Consider the following 21,425-nt stretch of genomic DNA (forward strand, 5'->3'; position numbering starts at 1 on the left):
GAGTGTTTGGAAGGGTGTCCTAAAACATTTGGCAATGTGCACTACCTGAGAAAAGTTTTGTTGTCAATCCTAATTGTAAGAGCAACGAATAACAGCTTGACTTCTAGTTGATCATTTGGAAAAGTGGCAGTAGGTAGATTTTTCTGATGAATCATCTGTTGAACTGCATCTCGATCATCACAAATACTGCAGAAGACCTATTAGAACACACATGAACCCAATTTTGGGAAAACAATTTTGGTCAATTTTGGTGAAGGACAAATCATGGTTTCCCGCACATTTTACCCTCTCTCTTGCGGGAACCAAGCTTTTTTTCTCATACCCTGTCCCATCTGCAAATTAGGGGCAGAGTAAATAAGACTTTGCCAGTATGGTACCTTAACACAAGGGATCAAGATGGCCAAAAGATTATCTGCTGCGAGGGCCTTGCAATTGATCGTGGAGGAGAGAGGAGCTTCTGATCATGATGTCCATGACCATGGTGGGAACAATACGAAAAAACAAATCTGTGGGTTTTATTTTTTTCATAACATTAATAATACTAAAAAAAAAAAAAAAAACGAGAAGCACATTAATTCATCAATTTGATCTAACAAAGGTAAAGGGGAAAAATTAACCATGTTTGCTGTTTATATGGCTTGTAATTGGGATTAGTTAAACTTTTGTTGAGTAATTTACCATTAAATTGTTTGATTGTGTTAAGCCAAAACTCTAGCGGGTCCACTAGACCCATAAACACTGGCTGAGTAACAAAAATACGAACACCACACAAGGGTTAAGTCGATATAAAACAAGACTTTCACCAGAAGAGAAATTATCATAGAAAATACTGTGAAGAATTTCTTGCTCTGGTAAGCATAATTTGGGAAATGTTTGAAAAAGAAAAAATTTCACAGGAGGGCAAATTATTTTGACCTCAGTTGTATATATATAAAGAAAAATAACCAGTAACTATTTACTTGAGTAATTTTTTTATCAAATACTTTTTTACTTTTACTTTAGTAACTTTTAAGTGTAACGAAGTGGCTGACACAGAGGGATCCATTTGCAGTATTTTTATTAAACACAGTTTAATAACAAATAGCACACAGATGTTGTGCGTGCGCAAACTCACATCAAACACAGTTGTATATCGTCGTTGGGCTGGCGGCAGATAAACACAGGATGAGTATGCAGGCATGGGTCAGAGGCAGGCGGCTAGTATCAGAGTCGGTAAGCAGGCTAAAGTTCAAGGCAGGTGGTTAGGATCAAAGTCGGGATTCAGGCTGAGGTACAAGGCAGGCGGCAGACAGGACTGGGTCAATAAACGAAGCAAGATCACAACGGGAAAGCAGGCGGAAAGAACGCTCAGTAGTGTTAGCCGGGGCAGAACAAGACTTCGCAATGAAGCTGTGGGTGTGTGCTGCTTATAAGTGTGAGCCAGGTGATTAGGAGATGTAGTGCAGGTGTGAGTGCTAATCAGTCAGTGGATGATGACCTTTGCTGGCCAGCGAGGGGAATGACTGGGACAGAGTCGGTGACATTGAGATTGGTACTTTTACTTTTTTTTAATAAAAATTCTGCAAGAACTTGTACGTTTATTTAAGTATAGATTTTGGATACTCTACCCACCTCTGTTTACAAGAAAGACTTCTGTATAACGACATGGGTATGATCTAGTTGTACTCTTCTGAGCTGGTTTACTAGGACATGCCTTGTGTCGCCGTAATTCAAAATGCTTAAATTCAAACTTAGTCTTATCACATTAATATTTTGCCATAAATTACCTCTGATTGTTGGGTTTGGGTTGGGGGATGGGGTTGAGCCATATAATAAACAGTTTAAAATACATTATGCCTATGTCCTAATCTCCATTATCTGTGTGTGTGTGTGGGTGTGTGTGGGTGTGTGTGTGTGTGTGTGTGTGTGTGTGTGTGTGTGTGTGTGTGTCTGTGTGTGTGTGTCTGTGTGTGTGTGTGTCTGTGTGTATATACACCATATCCATGTAGATTACTCAGGATATATTTCTGGTTGTCAAATGACAGTCAGAATTATGAATAAAGATTCAAACTTCCTTTATGGTGCACTCGAGAGAAATATTTGGTCCTCAGAAGCAAGTACTGTACATGAGTATGGACACATACATTTATGCAGTACAAAATGTGCTTAGTTACAGTTGTATATTTTGCCATTTAACGTATTAAAATAGGTTGTGACATGAAAATACATTAAAAATATATATATTTTTTTATGTTTGTGTAAGGATCAACAGTCAATTTTAACATTTTAAAGTCACTTTCTCTTGGTGACGTTATGAGAAATGAATCAGTCATTGATAAGCTGACTTGATGCTCAAGATCATTTTCAATGTCAAAAACAGTTATAGTAATATTTTTGTGGCACTGTGGCTCAGTGGTTAGCACTGTCGCCTGATAAGAGGAACGTCGCTGGTTAGAGTCCTGCCTGGGCCAGTTGGGATTTCTGTGTTGAGTTTGTATGTTTTTACCATGTTAATGTGGGTTTCCACCGGGTGCTCTGGTTTTCCCCCACAGTCCAAAGACATGTGGTATTGGTGAATTCAATAAAAAACTAAATTGGCCATATAGTTATATGTTTGGGTGTTTCCCTGTATTGGGTTGCCGCTGAAAGGACATCTGCTATGTAAAACATATGCTGGAATAGTTGGCAGTTCATTTCACTGTGGTGACCTCTGAAATAGAGACTAAATCGAAGGAAAATGCATAAATGAATGGTATTTTTTGTGTAGACTTTGATGCTTTTTTTCAGGATTCTTTAACAAATAAAAATTAGAAAAAGGGGATTATTTTTATTAACAAAAATATATACCATAATTTTTTAAAAGATAAATATTTTAAATAATGAATGCATTTATTTTACTCTTACTGTACTTTTGATCAATTAAATTCATTCTACTTTTTGAACTTTCTTATTTGGGTCTGATCTGCATTGCCCTTTTACATTTAATAAACTTATGTAAACGCACACAAACACACAGTGAATGTGAGTATTAGTAAATGATGACCTTTTCTATGCAGCTGATATATTTTGACATTGTTTATTGTAATGTTGAAGGTCAGATACAGGTTGATCCTGTAACCTGGAGTAAAGGTGATTGAAATGTCAGTGTAGATCCAGTAAAATGTTTTGTGTATTACAGCTGGACAATCCTGATGAACAGGCTGCCCAAATCAGAAGAGAACTGGATGGGCGACTGCAAATGGCTGATCAATTCACAAAAGTAAGTGTCCATCTTTAAATACTACACACAAAGTAAAGTTAGATATAGTACAGAACCACAATGTCTGGTTATGTCACTCCTATCCCCTATTTAGATGGAATTAGTATTACCTGGGAACTATGTGTCACACCACACTCAATCCCACATACATACCCAGTACAGTTGAAATCAGAATTATTAGCCCTCCAGAATTATTAGCCCCACTGTAAACTATATGTTTTTCCCCAATTTCTGTTTAAATGAGAGAACACATTTCTAAACATAATACAGTAGTTTTAATAACTCATTTCTAATAACTGCTTTCTTTTATCAAAGTAAAGCTCTTTTTTTCCTGATTTACTGATAATCTCTGGGATTATGATTCCAAGGAGGTTTGATTAAAAAATATAAATATAAATCAAATATCATATCATAAACAGAGGAATATCATAAACAGATCAATGTTCCTTACCAAACGCTTCTATAAACTCCATACATGTTATAAGTTTTTTGCTCTTCTCATGGTTTTCAGCTTTCTCTTTCTGCAAATTGTGTGGCATAGTGTGTATTAATACTGTATAACCCAAAGCTCACCACACTTTCAAAATACTCCACTCTTCATCAAAAAATTGATAAAATGATGCACAAGGATATATGTGTTAGATACATGTTTTGCACAGGACTAGTACTGTCAAAGGACCACTGTGTTTGGCAAAAATTGCAGGTGAATTTTTACTTTTCAAATTACACACATGACCAATTTGCATGTGATTAAGATAACAGACAACCTCTCTAAATACAGTTGAAGTCAGATTTATTAGCCCCTTCTCTATTTTTATTTATTTATTTTTTAATATTTCCCAAATGATGTTTTACAGAGCAAGCAAATTTTCACAGTATGTCTAATAATATTCTTTCTTCTGGAGAAAGTCTTATTTGTTTTATTTTGGCTAGAATAAAAGCAGTTTAATTGTTTTTAAAACCATTTTAAGGTCAAAATTATTAGCCCCTTTAAGCTATGTTTCTTTGATAGTCTACAAAAAACCCATCGTTATACAATAACTTGCTTAATTACCCCAACCTGCCTAGTTAACTTTAAATTTAAGCCTTTAAATGTCACTTTAAGCTGTATAGAAGTGTCTTGAAAATATCTAGTAAATTATCATTTGCTGTCATCATGGCAAAGATAAAATAAATCAGTTATTAGAAATGAGTTATTAAAACTTTTATGTTTAGAAATGTGTTGAAAAAATCTTCCCTCTGTTAAACAGAAATTGGGGGAAAATAAACGAGGACTAATAATTCAGGAGAGCTAATAATTTTGACTTTTACTATATATATATATATATATATATATATATATATATATATATATATATATATATATATATATATATATATATATATATATATATATATATATATATTTCTGCATATGAGAGCCCAAAATTTGCCAAAAGTATCGTTCACACTTCTTTTCATTCTGATACACTCTGGAAAAAGCTATCAATCACTTAAGGCACAAACCTCTGGATTCTTGAAATGTTTTTATAAACATACCATCAAAAAATTCAACTTAAATATTTAATTTCTCAGCACCTAAGCTCTTGAGTTTTATTGTGAAACTGCTTTTGACACAATTTACATTGTAAAAGCACTATACAAATAAAGGTGAATTTAGTTGAAAATTCGTCTACCTCTAATATTTACTACATCTCATTTCTGCTTTAATCTCTGTACAATACTGACTTAATGGACTTTATCCTGCAATGCTTGTTCAAAAAAATGTTTTTCTTTATGGAAAATAATCTTATGTCAAAAGAAAACAAAATAGCTTTACTTAGCTTACCCCATTGGAGGAATATTTTGCTTGTTTTAAGGAAAAATCACTAAAAATTGACTTATTATTTATTTAAACAGGATCATATCTTTTACTTGTCTAGAAAATGCTTCTTAATTTTAAGAATTTTTAGATATTTGGACTAGAAACAAGACAAAACATCCAAGTAAAAAAACAGTTATTGCAATGTTGTCATTGCTTGCTGTACTTGCCTTGCACTATTTGCTCTATATTTCTTTACATGTTTCACTTGCCATTGTATGTGTGTGCTTGTTGATTTTTTGTACTGGAAGTCAAAAAAAAATGTAGATGCACATAGTACAATGCCAATTAAGACATTCTAATTCTAAAGAATTGTTTTTTCTCTCTTTACCTGCTTGAACAGGCTGGCCGCTTCCCTAAGTTTGTGTCCAGGGACATGGAGGCCATGTACATTGAGGAGCTGAAGTCATCGGTGAACCTGCTGATGGCCAATCTGGAAAGCATGCCAGTGTCCAAAGGAGGAGAGTTTAAACTGCAGAAGCTCAAGAGAGGCCACAACACATCCATCATTGACATGGGCCAGGAGGACGAGAACCAGCTCTCCAAGTCTGACGTTGTTTTGTCTTTCACACTGGAGGTAAGTGTTCCTGTTTAACTGCATGGATTAGAGTGTCACTTTTTCCGGGAATGTTGTTCAAAACATGACCTTGTGACACTCTAAACAAGGAGATCTCATAGGTATCGATGTCAAGACTGCAGTTAACGGATCGGCTGATCACCAAGCATGTAGAAGTTCATTTCTACAATGAACAAAATGCTGTTTAAAGTTTATTTTATAGAAAGTGTGGTGTATATTTCTGGATTAGTGTAATATCCCTGTCTAAAAAAGTACTGACTGTATTCAAACCACAAGAGACAAACACTTTGATATACATCATTTATCTTTCAGCTTAGGGTGAAATTATTTTGTGGGTTGACAACAATTTAGGACAAATATGGCGGCATATGAAGGAAAAGCAGGATGTTATGGATAGTTTGTAACTTATTAGCATGAGATTAGTTTTATAAAACGTCTTTGAGTTTTTTTAGATCCTTTTTGTCAAAATTTAGCTATAGCTGAGGTAAGTGACAAAGGACAAAATAAAAGAGAAAATAGTATGCTCATATTTTACAACTGAGGTAGATATCTCAAAGGACTCCTGAGATAAACTAATTTAGGCAATTAGGTAATTTCCCTTTTTCCTCTTTTTATTTTTAGGCCAAAAAACAGCCATTTGAACAAGCAGCCTTTTGATTTACACCACAACTATAAAGTACATCTGTGGAATGATCTGAATTGGGTTTCAGAATAAAATGCATGAACCAAATTTAATTTAGAATACAATACATAAAAGATAATTTACTACGTCTTTTTGGCATTAAAACACAGTTAGGAATTTTCTAAAGGCATACATACATATGATCTACCAAGGTTAACAGCAGTCCATTTACTGGTACAGTATTAGTAAAATTAATTGGTAACACTTTACAATAAGGTTGTATTAGGTATTGTCATTTAATGCATTCACTAACATGAACAAATAATGAACAATGCATTTACTACACTCAAAATATATTTTTTGCTCGTTCAAACTACTTATTTACAATGAGCTAAAACAACACAATTCTTAAGATTTCATTTGGACAACTTCATTTTTTTATGTTCAATCCACATAAATTTGTTAAAAGTTTTAAGTTAACTTAATTTTTATTTGGACAACATGGATGAATTGAGTGGAACCCTGCATTTTTACAGTGTACAGTATTTGTTCATGTTAGTTAACCTTATACAGTTTTTCAGTGTTAGTTTAACTCACAGTGCATTAATTAATGGTAACAAGCATGAATTTGGATGTTAATAATACATTTTTAAATGTTGAACTATGATTAATAAATGCTGTAAAAGTATTGTTCATAACTTATTCATCTTACACTGCAAAAACATCCTCGTTGTCTTAAATTTTTAAGCTGAAATTAAATCAACCTTATGAGTTGATTTAACTTATATGAACTGATTTTAAACCTATTTGAGTTACTTTCTTCTTTTGAACACACAAAAATAAGATATTTTGAAGAATGCTGGTTGCTGGCACCCATTGACTTCTATAGTAGTAATAGAAATGACTATGAAAGTCAATAGACAAATTACCAACCTACATCACACATGGCATCACAAGGGTTCTTGGTTGCAAAAAGAGACGGGTGGCAATAGTAAACATGTTGTGTTGATGCCAAATTTGAAAGTCCAAAAATAGAAAACTTAACTTTTACCGTACACCACACTGCTTTAATTCCAACTGCAGACGTCTTTAAAAGGGAGCTGAATGAAGTGACGACCTAATTAAAAATGCTCGACTCTGCAGGTTTCATTTTATATCAGGTATGTTCACACTGTGCTGAATCATACACATTACACGTTTTTGATTTCAGCAATAATTTCAGCATAAACAGTAAAACATGTTTAATTAAACTGCGGACACTGAATGCTTAGAATGAAACGTGAAAGTGTTTATATTACAAAGTTATTAAGATAAAGTTGGTTTTGTATTCACAAATTCATTCAGTGACAACTTGTGACACACATCCTATATTGTTTACCACGGCACTTTGAATATTCGGTCTGATATAACCTGCAAGTGTGACTTGAAAACAACATTAACACTGTTTATTTGACTGTGAACAATGCTGTACTTTGATAGTCATTGGCTGCTAATATGATTACGCTATTTAGAGTTTGCAAATAATACTTTTATGAAATTCTATTATTAAGGAGAAAGTCCAAACGTGCAAATATAAAACCAACTTTACCTCTATATGTAAGTGCACATACCCTTCCATAAGTTCAGGTGTAGTTCGCTGTCAGAATGCAGTAGGTTTGCTTGTTGATGATTACCCAGGCCCGGTATAACACTAGCTCCGTCTTTTTTCCTTGTCTTTGGCTAGGCAGAACCTCAGTTTTTAGCACTACATAGTTTTGAATCTGGTAATCATGGAACATTATTTCTTGGACATGACCACACAGAACAATGAGATTGTATATTTGGGGCTGGATGCTTGGCTATTTCATTTTATACAATATCCTTTGGTAGGGTACTATCGCAAATGAACCTGTCAGATAAACGCCGCTCACTTTAAAGTTAATTTTACAGAATAACTGTGCTTATCACTGTGTGACAAGCTTTTATAATACGCTGAAAGCATTATGTAAATAATATATATATAATATGTAATCAATATAATGTATTTCTAAGACAACAACAAACTCTGTACCACGTAGGATGTCATTCTCTCGCTGTACTGTATATGCTAGCGCTCTCGTTTTTTTTTTTTTCTGCTACCTCGCTGCGCACGCATCCTTAATGCTTACAAACATGGTAATTCGTCTATAGGTGCAGCTACCAGGATTCTTCAAAAGAAAAACTTATTTTATGTTTTACAGAAGACGGAAATATATAAATATAGATTTTGAACAAATGAAGTGTGAATAAATGATGACAGAACTTTATTTTTAGGTGAACTATCTCTTTAATACTCTTGATTGCACTGTAAAAATCGATTAGTTATTAAATATGTTTAAATTAAATATGCACATTAAATATGTGCTGTTTATAAATGTCAAATGGGTTTACTGTTATTTTAAAGTAAAGAGAATAATAGCTTTTTACAGTGTGGAGGAGCACTTTATTTTGATGGTCCATTTGGGCATTAGTATACTCTTTGCTTAATGTCTGTTCACACTGCTCATTCAACAGATATTTAACTGACTATAAGAAACTTTGCAGGTACATGTCAACTAAGACTCACCTTAACCCCAACTCCAACCTAACAGTCTGCTTATAATCTAATGAGAATTAATTGGCATGTAACTTAAATTCAACAAATGGACCATCAAAATAAAGTATGACCCTGTGTGGTAGCTAAAATCTGGATCTGCAAAACCTTCACAATTTGTATTCCCAATAACTTAGCATCAGACATTCATGCATTCTCTCACAAATATCTGTTTGGCTTCTTTTTAGATCTTTTTATATCCCTGAACTTATCTCATTGCCCACACTTTGGAAACGAGAATTTACATGAGCACAAGAAACAAATACAAACCCGACATCGCCTCTTTTCTATTCACCACAATCTTATTTTAGCTTCTGATTTGATAGGAATTGATTTGACCACAACAATGTTCTGATGAAATAATTGAATCTATGATGATCTTGACATTCATCACTGGCCTCACGTTGGATTTCCGTCTTTCCTTTTATCGAGTGAAAATCTAATTTGTGCTGCCATTGCTTTGAACATCTCATTACAACATTGCATATCACCATCACATATTACAAACCATGCTGGTGTACAAGCGATAAATTGCTCTTTGATTTGCAAAGGGCGACAAATTGAAAATGTCACTTTCTGTTTGTTGTGCAGGTTTAAAAGAGGACAGGAATATTTCAAATTTGTGAGTGTGTGTGTGTGTGTTTTCAAGCTGTACTTAGCACAAACCAGACAGAAAATCCTGAGTGGCAGTGACAGCCTGCTAAAAAGCTAGCTTTAATCAAGTGACAGTATCTGAGAGGAGATATTCCCTGAAGAAGAGGGCAATAAAGCCATGTGATGTATGTCGCGTGTTAACAGCTCGTTCTCTTTTCACTGATACCTTTGTGATGATGGCTTTATCTGACACATCTCCCATCCACTCTCCTTATGCATGACGGCTCTCTCTCTCTCTCTCTCTCTCTCTCTCTCTCTCTCTGTGTGTGTGTGTGTGTGTGTGTGTGTGTGTGGCAATATATCAAGATGGATCTAACTTATCCTGCATGTCAAAGGATTAGTTCACCCAAAAAATACAATATGGGGATCAATTATTCACTCTCGTTCTGTTCCAAATTCAAATTGCTTTCTTTCTACTAAGGAAAATCCATAAAAATATATGACAAACAATGGCTTTTTGTTAATGCAGCAACAATATTGGCTTCAAAAAAGATGCACATCATTTATGAAACACTAAAAGTCCAGTTAATTTCACTGATAACTCTCCAGCTGTTAGCCTGAAAAGTCTGATTCATAAATGAGTCAATCTGAATTATGAACTGGATGAAATGATTCATTGAATGAGTACAATTAAAAAGAAGCTACAGGTTTTACTTTTTTTTTCAGTTTACAAAGACCATAAAGGGTATCATTTTTTAATACTTTAACGGAAAACCATTTTATTTTTAGTTTTCATCTTTAGAAAATGGCATTGTGTAAACAGCTTTCAAATTTCATCTTTTCCCTAACCCAGATTTTATCTGGGCCGAAAGTGATAGAAAGTGGTTACATCCAAATGGATAAGTTGATTTGTCAATTTTAGGAAATTTTGTTAACTGTTTATATCACCAACCACTTTATTAGGTACATCTGTCTAACTGTTAACGCAAATCTCTAATCAGCCAATCACATGACAACAACTCAATTCATTTAGGCATGTAGACATGGTCAAGACGATCTGCTGAAGTTTAAACCAAGCATCAGAATGGGGAAGAAAGGTGATTTAAGTGGCTTTGAACTTGACATGGTTGTTGGTGCCAGACGTACTGGTCTGAGTATTCCAGAAACTGCTGATACTGGGATTTTCATGCACAATCATCTCTAGGATTTATAGAGAATGAAAATAAACATTTTACAATAGAAGGTTGGAAAAACGTTGCCTAGTCTGATGAGTTTTGATTTCTGCTTTGACATTCAGATGGTAGGGTCAGAATTTGGCGTTAACAACATGAAAGCATGGATCAATCCTGCCTTGTATCAATGGTTCAGGCTGCTGCTGGTGGTTTAATGGTGTGGGGGATCTCTTTATGACCACAGTGTGCCCATCTTCTGATAGCTACAGTACTTCCAGCAGGATAACGCGTCATAAATCGTGAATCATCTCAAACTGGTTTCTTGAACATGATAATTAGTTCACTGTACTCAAATGGCCTCCACAGTCACCATAACTCAATTCAATAGAGCACCTTTGGGATGTGGTTGAATAAGAGATTTGCATCATGGATGTGCAGCCGACAAATCTTCAGCAACTGTTAATGTATAATTATGTCATGACTTTACTTGACGAGGCACATCACCATTAACTTATCCTTAATTACTCATGAAGTCCTGTGTTTAAACTGTTAACAGAACACTTTTCTATTGTTATTCAGTGTAAACACACTAGTTGGACATGTATAAGGAGTTCATTAGTAGTTAAGAATGAGTTAATAGTGATGTGCCCTTTAAGTAAAGTCATGACGTAATTATACATTAACAGTATAATTATGTCATTATGTCAGCCCCCCCAAGTAAAGTCATGACATTATATGCTAACAGCTAATGAGTCCATGGTGGTTAAATTAAGCATAAACTAATGTGGTAATTGATACATTAATTAACAAAAAAAAAAAAAAAAAAACATGTACTACCAAGTAATTAAGGTAGCCGTTATTCACACATGAACTCATGTGTCTCATGTTGTAGTTAAAGTTAGTTCATGATCAGCGCATACATTAACTCATCATTAGTTCATAATAAAGTAATGTGTAGTTCACATAATAAGACAGCATTATTCATGTGCTTATTGTAAATTGTTACCCTTTTTTGCTCTGCATAACTTATGTGGGAGCTATTAAATAATCAAACCCATGTTACAAGTTTTAGAAATGATTAGGAAATCAAGTTAGTTAAAAAGCATGTGGCTGGCAACTGCCAATTCACTTATAATCTGTGTGTTTTGGTACAGCAGTTATGTATGTATCCTTGTTATTGTATGCTTTATCACAAACATCTAACAATAATTACAATTTAGTTCAGTAGCAGATTGTAGACAGTCTTTTGTGGCTGTTTGTGGCATTATATTTCACCAAATTAGTTTTTAAAAGCAATTTAAAATGAAAACAATTCAATACAGTGCATTTTGACTACCTCTAAAAGTGTTTAAACCATATTAGATCCTGTGTACTCCTACAGCATGTACAGCATTATCCGTTTGTGATTGGATTGACAAAAACACATATTACTACTAGGTGTAAAAAGAGCCTTGAATGACAGAAATAACTACTGTACGGCTGCCAACGCAACACATTTTCCTTGACTTTGATAACATCAGCTATTTTTGATTGTATTTTCTACTAGGCAGTCATTTTTTAAGAGTCTTTTTTTCATTGCTCTTTTCATGTTTACTTCACAGGTGGTGATCATGGAGGTACAGGGTCTGAAGTCTTTAGCACCAAACCGAATTGTTTACTGCACCATGGAGGTGGAAGGAGGACAGAAACTTCAGACAGATCAAGCAGAGGCCTCTAAACCAACGTAAGTCTCTTGCCAAGCATAATTTTTTTGCTTCTACGTCAACGTTATATGATGTGCATTGTTGCATGCTCCCATTTTCAGAAGCGCTGATTCTGGAAGAATTTTCCATTAATTTTTCTCATAGGGATTTTTATAAAAGTCTTTAAGCATTACAATCAACGAACCAAACCAACAAGTCCTAAGAAACATCACAAAATTAACAATTATTGATTTAAAGGGCTATGAAACCCCCCACTACATGTGCACTACATCTGATTTTCACACCGGCAACACAAACACAGATGCAGGGGAGATAGACAGAGAGCAGCATTTACAGTGGATCTGAGAGCTGTGTGGAAGTGGAGGATTTTTAGTCCATAATATTGTAGAGATATTACTGTAAACTTAGTAACGAAATCATTTTGACTAAATTATGTCTTTAAAAACTAAGAGTAATGCTGACTTCACTTACTAACTTTGCCATCAAGTGAGCTGTACTGTTATAGCAGGGAAATGGAAAAAAAAAAACTTTGTTGCTGCACATTTATAAACGCAACACTGATGACCCATGTCTCTGAACAATTCTTCTTCCAGTTGTTTGAATCACGGTTGGCAACACAACATTGCACATTGTATCTCTCTGAACACTGTCATGCTGCGTTCACACCAGACGCGGAACGCGCGTCAAGCGCGAGTGATTTACATGTTAAGTCGATGCAAATGCTCGAATAAACATCCTGTGGTGCTATATGCACCAATGGCGCGAATGACGTGAATTGAGCGAATGGTGCGATGCGAATGCCGTGATAAGCGCGAATGGCGCAGCGCAAATTAAGCGATTTCGAGGTCGAGTTCGAAAATCTAAACTTCAGCGGACATTCGTGCCACATTAACCAATAAGGAGCTTGCTCTTGTGGAGGCGTGATTGTGACTTATCGCCTGTTGTTGGTGTCCCGGGGGAAATCCTCCAGCTAACACCAACAAAAAGTTAATCAAACTGGGCTCGGCTCAGTCAGAAGCACAACTGAAAGCCTCTATCATCCAGGTACAGTTTCTGGATAAGTTTATGAGCTCATAGAGGTTGATGCATGTCTGAAAGGATCTAGTGGACTCAGACACAGCCCTAAACGTATTGACGCTGTTTTTCAGCCTTCATAAAGCACATAAACATTGTTATTTTTTCATAAAATCCCTGTTAGCCATTTAGCAACGAAGCTAGAGTCACCGGGCAGATAGAAGCCCTGCCCATCACGCGAATCCGTGTCTGTTCTGAAGTGAATTTGACACGCAAGTGAAGCGGATTTGATGCGCAAATAAAACGGTGTTTGACGTGTGAAAGAAGTGAGTAAACTCAAATATTCACGCAGCTATTTACACGCGAATAGCGCAATTTATCCGCGCGTTCCGCGTCTGGTGTGAACTCAGCAATACAAGTAAAAATATCTTCAAAGCTATATTATGCATATTAATGTAGTTGCATATCATTCACAATAGAGCATGCTGATTGGTTCAAACCAAGTCTTTTTCATGAATTAATGAACAGATGTGCTGAAAACTCGGTGACGTCACTTTGTACCGGCCGGTGTAAATCTACACTCTGGAATTTACAAAATAATCTGAATGCCTTAACGTAGCTTTAAAATTAATTTTTATATCCGATGAGCAAATTAACTAAACATATATTTCACTTTTTATATGTGTCCTACTTTGAAATATATGTGTCCTAGGGCTGCACTGTGGTGCAGTGGGTTGCACATTTGCCTCACAGCAAGAAAGTTGCTGGTTCGAGCCTCGGCTGGGTCAGTTGTCGTTTCTGTGTGGAGTTTGCATGTTCTCCCCGTGTTCGTGCGGGTTTCCTCTGGGTGTTCAGGTTTCCCCCACAAGTCCAAAGACATGTGCTATAGGTGAATTGGGTAGGCTAAATTGTTTGTAGTATATGTGTGTGAATGAGCATGTATGGATGTTTACCAGTGATGGGTTGCAGCTAGAAGGGCATCCGCTGTGTAAAATATTTTGTCACCTTAGAATTATAAGGTACTATCTGACATTTTTATCAAAATTGAGTTATTGACATATTCTTATTAAATGACATCTTGTTTACATTATGGGATGCTTTTTTATAAGTTGTTTACCTTTTAAGACTTTTTATTTAAAAACCAAATCATACACATATACTATTTGCAAAAACTTTGAATATCTCAAAATCATTTAGAACGCAGATAGAACCTTATAATTCCATTGTGACGTATGCTGGATAAGTTGGCAGTTCATTCCGCTGTGGCGACCCCTGATTAATAAATTCACAAAGCCGAAAAGAGAATGAATGAATGTCTTAAACACACACACACACACGCACGCACGCACGCACGCACGCACACACACACACACACACACACACACACATATATGTATATATATGTATATACATACATATGTATGTATATATATATATACACACACACATATATACTGCCAACCTCTCAAAAATGTGTTTTGGTGTTTCGTGACCCTTTAAGCAAAGAAGTAAATGAAAATCTGATAAAAAAAAATTATAAATTTAAGACTGTGGTCTTAAAGGCTGTATTAAGAAACTACAATACACTGAAACACTGAATGACATAATCATATTAAATTTGATGGCTAAATGTAAAATTGTTAATAAAAAATTAGTGATTGTATATACAGAAACAAAATATTTCATGCTTTTGCGTTATATGCATATGATTATACAAATATTTTAGTATGTTGAAAGTGTATATGGAGATTGACTCCATTACTTCCTTAGGGGTGCTTTTATTGCACTTTGCTCAGTGATATTCTAATTGATATTCTTAATGGAGTTTTTCAGCACAAATACCACTATGGTTGTCTTAAAAAAAATAAGAATAATTGGTGAAAACAGGGGGGTGGCGTATTGGCTTAGTGGGTAGCACAGTCGCCTTACAGCAAAAAGGTCGCTGGTTCGAGCCTTATTTGGGTTAGTTGGCATATCTGTATAAAGTTTGCATGTTTTCCTCGTTTTGGTGTGGGTTTCCTCCGAGTGTTCTGGTTTCCCCCATAAGTCCAAAGACATGCGCTATAGGTGAATTGGGTATGCTAAATCGTCTGTAGTGTATGTGTGTGAATGAGAGTGAATGGTTTCCCAGTGATGGGGTGCAGCTGGAGGGGCATGCGCTGTGTAAAACATATGCTGTATAAGTTGGCGGTTCATTCAACTGTGGCGACCCCAGATTTATAAGGGACTAAGCTGAAAAATAATATAAATGAATGAATGATGCAAACAGATGCTTTTAACCAAACCATATGCACTAAATTAAGAACATCTGTAACTAACGAGTTATGAGTAATTGTTAAAAATCTGCTTCCCTTTTGAGATAATAAAAAGTTTTAACCTTGATAACTCCACTGTTGCACTCAATTGAATCCATCTTCACTTCTTAGCAGAAGTTGATGAACTGAAGACATTTATGAACAATCATACCTTATTACTATGTCGTTTCTTAGAGCCTCCAGGCCTTGAAAGCTGCCGTCTGGAGTAAATGATTGTCCTCCAGACTTTAATTAAATCAGTCAGCGTACACTAACCTACACAAACCTGCTGAGGTTTGATTGCTTGTCTTCATGCACATAGGCACATTCCTACTGAACCGAGCCAGAGAAACACAATCACAAATCCTACCAAATGCTGTTTGCTGAAGCTGTGTTTGTGTGTGTAATTTAGCACATTACATGATCGGTTGATCTTATTATTGTGCACACAGTGGGCCTGTTTTATTTGTGGTGAGATGTAAAGCTAAATGATGAAGTAACTAAACTGGGCATGTAATCAACAGTTGCGAAAACCGTACGCTGATCACATTACTCAACCAGACTTCTTAGATTGGTTTGTGTGTGAGGAGACTTTGATTCAGGGGTAAAAGAGAAAGTGTATGCGCACACACGCACACACGCACACACGCACACACACACACACACACACACACACACACACACACACACACACACACACACACACACACACACACACACACACAGCAGATTCTCACACCTTTCACTGAACATGCGCCCACTCATTTGGTCAGCTTACATTCACACTCTTAATCGGTGCATGCGGTGTTTGATTTCTGCCACGCTTCTGCAATCATAAATGATTTCTTTTGTCAGAGAACAAACTCTCTTGCTAGGAAGCCTGCCAGTATGTTATGATCTTATTATCAAAATTACGTTGAGATCAGTCACGAGTGGTCAAAAACAGTACAGTTTGTAAGATCATAGACTGTATGTAAGGGCACACCTCACAATAAGATTTTTTATACAGTATATTGCTGTTTCACTGAGCTTATATCTTACAATGTGACTTTACTGTTAATCACAATTTTACTCAATTTCCCTGTTGTTTCTTTGTCTTCCAAAACTAATTCTACAGTATCTCACAGTGTGGCATATAATGTCCCAAAATGATACTGAGAGATACTCTCAGTTTCAAACCGGCTTGATTTTTCACACTGTGACTTTATAATTTAGCTGAAAATATAATTAAATGACAGTTTTGTTTCGCATAACTGGCTTTACAGTATGCTTCTCAATCGGAATGTAATTTGAATGATACTGCAATCGTGACTGATTCTTGTAGCTGTTGTACATCTCACAATTGACTTTGTTTCCTATAACCAGTGTTGTGCTAGTAACTGAAAAAAAGTAATTACAGTTTCTAGTTACTTCACTTAGAAAGTAACTCAATTACTTTATCGATTATTCACACCAAAAAGTAATGCATTACTGTTAAAACACATTTTTTGAGTTACTTTTCCAAAGAACATTTTCAATGCTCCCATTAATGACCTTATATAGTCACTTAAGTGCGACATGGAGAATACACTGTTGATCAGCTTCAGAGTTTAATTATTTTGCATTCTTACAACTTAAACACAACACAAACTTAAATAAAAAGTAATTTTTAAACAATAAATTATTTAAGTTAGAGCAGCAGCACAAAAATGAAAATATCACAAGGTGATAAACTAGCTGAATAATATATTCAGAAACAAAAAAAGCAAAAACAAAAGTGACTTTAACGTCATACAGCTTTGTATTTGAAATAATTAAATAAATGTAAGTAATCTAAATTAGGCGACGCAGTGGCGCAGTAGGTAGTGCTGTCGCCTCACAGCAAGAAGGTCGCTGGGTTGCTGGTTCGAGCCTCGGCTGGGTCAGTTGGCGTTTCTGTGTGGAGTTTGTATGTTCTCCCTCTGTTCATGTGGGTTTCCTCCGGGTGCTCCAGTTTCTCCCACAGTCCAAAGACATGTGGTACAGGTGAATTGGGTAGGCTAAATTGTCCCTAGTGTATGAGTGTGTGTGTGAATGTTTCCCAGAGGTGAGTTGCAGTTGGAAGGGCACTCGCTGTGAAAAACTTGCTGGATAAGATTTCTGTTTATTCTGCTGTGGTGACCACGGATTAATAAAGGGACTAAGCCGACAAGAAAATGAATGAATAATCTGAAATATCATTCAGGATCAAATTGGTGAAACTCAGCACCACAATAACTGCTATTATAGACAACCATAAATTTTAGGAAGTAATAATAGTAATGTTAATAGTCTCTCTGTCTCTCATGCATGCACAATTGACCTACTTTGCGTGCTTTCGATCTCTCTTGTGCACACTAGGCCTACCTTGTGCACATTTGGTCTCTCTTGCGCGCACACTTGGCCTCTCTCGCACGCACACAGTCTCTCTGCTTTTGATTTACTGTTGTCCAGTCTGCCAACCCGTACATGATGCGTAGGCAGCCAAAATTAATTAATTTACCAGATAATGAACAATCGCATCATATTGTAATGATAATGGAAATAAAATATTTAAAAACTAATGCATTACAGTATTAGTTACTGCCGTTACTGCAACACATAATTCGTTATTGCCCCACACTGCTCATAACTGACTATATTTACAATATTTTATTGTTGTAAATATCTAAATTGGGTCAATTTTTTTCATTTAACTGACTATATATCACATCATTTATTTTTGTTAGGTCAACTTAAAAAAATGCAGCCTACCATTTTTTGTTCTCTTAAAAAAATCTCTCTTACTGAAATAACTCCTGAATAAACCAAATAACTTAAAAAAAAAAAAGGCCAGATAATGCATTTGCTCAGGTTAACTTGACCATTATTTTCTAGTTTAGTCAACCTATGTACAGTTTGTTAAGTAACTTAAATCGATGTGGCATTTAAACAAGCTTAGTTTGCCTTAAAATCATAAGACATATTTTTTATTCAATCTATCTAGAATTTAACAAGCAATTTGCTGTCAACCCAAACAGTCAATTGAAAAAAAATTGAAAAATACATTTATATATAAAAAACATACATTTTCAAATGGTGCTATGAATTGGATAATGGGTTTAAGAAGTAATAACATTTTGTCCCCTAAAAACCACAAGGACTATTTTACATTTCAGACCTACAGTATGTGATGGAAAACCTCCATCCATAGCCCCAAAACAGCTAGATGGCTTCCTTTTTTATATATATTCCAGGCAAAACATTGTAATAGTGCAGGGGCTTGATTGGCTTTGTATTGTACATTTTATTCTTGGTGTAAAAATGAGAATGCCAGAATGTGACATAGAAAGATTGATGATGTGAATTGCCCAGTCAACACTGTCAATTGTGACCACAGTCTGCAAGGATGTACACTTCACATCCTGACATGTAAGACAGCTGATGTGCCTTAGCTTTTGCCCACCATTTACTGAGGTCACATCATATAATATGACAAGTAACAATGGCTAAAAAAATTGCCTACGCAAACACACACGCACGCACGCACGCACACACACACACACACACACACACACACACACACACACACACACACACACACACACACACACACACACACACACACGTATATGTGGTTTACGAGAACCATAGCAGAGTCTTCATTGTCATAATGTATTTTTTAGTGTAAAAAAACACTTATTATATTGCTCTACCTCTAAACCCAACTCTCACATGAACCCTGTTGCAAATGTCAATGTCAGGTCATGTCCTCGGGGCATGTTCTCATAAACCACCAAAGTCTGCATGAACCAAAAGTTGTGACCACAGTTTTTTTTTTTTTTTTTTTAATTGTGATGCTGTTCCTAGAGAAACAGAATATTAAATGAGAAAACAGTAGTCATGGCTTGTTTTTTTCTACTGTGAGCTGATTGGATGTAGTGAAGTAGGCATTTCATTAAAAAAGATTGGAAAAGAGTTTTGGAAAAAATTAGTAACTTAACAGACACTTGCTTTTAGGGCTGCACGATTCTGGCTGAAATGAGAATCACAATGGATTTTTTGCTAAAAATAAACAAATTTTTCTCACAAGTCTGTAGATGTAAACTAAAGTTTTTATTGTAATTTCACAACCATTGTAATTTCATTTCAACATTATAGAGGCTAGAGTAGTTATATTGACACTGTGTAAACATTTATTCTCATGCACAACACTTAGTGTTCGCAATGACAGAAAAAAAATATATATTGTAATGCTTGTTGTTATCATCACTCTAAAATAGGATATGGTTATTTAATTTATGTGTGCACTTTCAGATTCACTTTCAATGCCGAATGCCGTTCAGGTCATGGCGCTCACCACACACCAGCTATAGGTGGAGTGAAGAGACAGTGATACAGCCAATTCAGGCCTACTTTACACTAATACGTTTGAGTTTTAAAATGCTTAAGTTTTCTTACAATTACGTCATCCATCCACATTATGCCGGAGTTTTCAAGTGCCAAAAAATTGAACGTTTTGGAAACACTGAAGAGGTCGTTTTCATTTTAAAATGCTGCTGCTCCATCTCAGTGTGGATGGGGAAAAACGGAGGCATGGCAGCAGACATTCTGATTGAAGCTTTTCCCTTTTTGTTAAGTAGCCTACACACAGTTTGGTCCTGCATCCTCTCCTTGTAAGTTTAGACTTCGCAAGTTTGATAAGGAAAACAAACTTTAAAGGGAACAGTGTACTATATAACCTCATTCACATCACCCTGCAGGCTATGTTATTTCACTTTTTCAACAATAAAATAAAAGCATGATATAAGGAACTGCCTATTTTTATTTTGATATTAGCTTAACAGACTCCAGAAATGTTGAGGCGTCGTGTAGCTGCATATTTATATGAGCGTCATCTTCACTGTATGCATATTTATACTGTTACAACCTCCTGGCTCAAGAAAGTAGCAACAAAACCAAATAAAGATCCAAACCAGAAAATCAAATTAACTTAAATATATTTTATAAAAAATTTGGTGAAATTACACATAAATATAAAGAAAACAAAACAAAAAAAAACTCCAAAGCTGAAGAGGGAAGGATGAACACCTGCAGTCCTGTTCTCTTGGTCTTTATCCAAACGCACATCACAGGAAACACTCCGCACCTGGTCCAAACGGAATCACAGCAAAACAATGCCTGTATTTCTAAATCGCTCTTTTAAAACTAAAACATATTAGTGTAAACGGGGCCTCAGTGGATGGGGATGATTGGAAGGCTATGATGGTTAAGGGCCGATGGAGGGAATTTGGCCATCGGGTTACATTCCTACTCTTTACGAGAAGTACCATGGGACTTTTAATGACCACAGAGAGTCAGAACCTTGTTTCATACAAAAGATGGACTTGTGTGACCGCCTTTATGCTTTTTCCTAAACTTGAAAATATTATTGACTGAATTGTAGAGATGCTGGATTAAGATTGTGTGGGGGGGTCAAAGTCTTATTTTGATTTATTATGCTGCTGCTCCTTCTCACCATTTCTGTTTGTTATCTTAGTGCTATTAAAAAGACAGTTAAAGGCGCGTGGTTAAAAATGCTAACCACGCCCAATGGCTCACAATAAATTTGAGAATTAAATTGTAACAGACATGAAGGGAATTTTTAGATTTCAATTTTTAGATTACAAAGGCAAACACTTTTTTTTATTGACATGCACAGTTCACTAACAAACTAGCAATGTGAGCTAACAAAATCAGTATGGTTAGTTTTGATTTTATGTG

At 35.6% G+C, this 21,425-nt stretch overlaps 2 protein-coding genes across 30 annotated transcripts in view; both read left to right on the forward strand.

Moving 5' to 3' along the window:
• Nucleotides 1-21,425, forward strand: part of LOC141376703 (uncharacterized) — a 205,706-nt gene that overhangs the window by 174,241 nt on the left and 10,040 nt on the right. The window lies entirely within an intron of this gene.
• Nucleotides 1-21,425, forward strand: part of cadpsa (Ca2+-dependent activator protein for secretion a) — a 252,412-nt gene that overhangs the window by 88,180 nt on the left and 142,807 nt on the right. For all 29 annotated transcript variants that reach the window (XM_073916631.1, XM_068224318.2, XM_068224327.2 and 26 more), the window contains exons 5-7: nt 3,158-3,238; nt 5,443-5,676; nt 12,277-12,398. In XM_073916631.1, the coding sequence (XP_073772732.1) occupies nt 3,158-3,238; nt 5,443-5,676; nt 12,277-12,398 (437 nt within the window). The remainder of the gene's footprint in view (nt 1-3,157; nt 3,239-5,442; nt 5,677-12,276; nt 12,399-21,425) is intronic.

The sequence above is a fragment of the Danio rerio genome, chromosome 11, assembly GCF_049306965.1.
Source record: "Danio rerio strain Tuebingen ecotype United States chromosome 11, GRCz12tu, whole genome shotgun sequence".
NCBI lineage: Eukaryota > Metazoa > Chordata > Actinopteri > Cypriniformes > Danionidae > Danio > Danio rerio.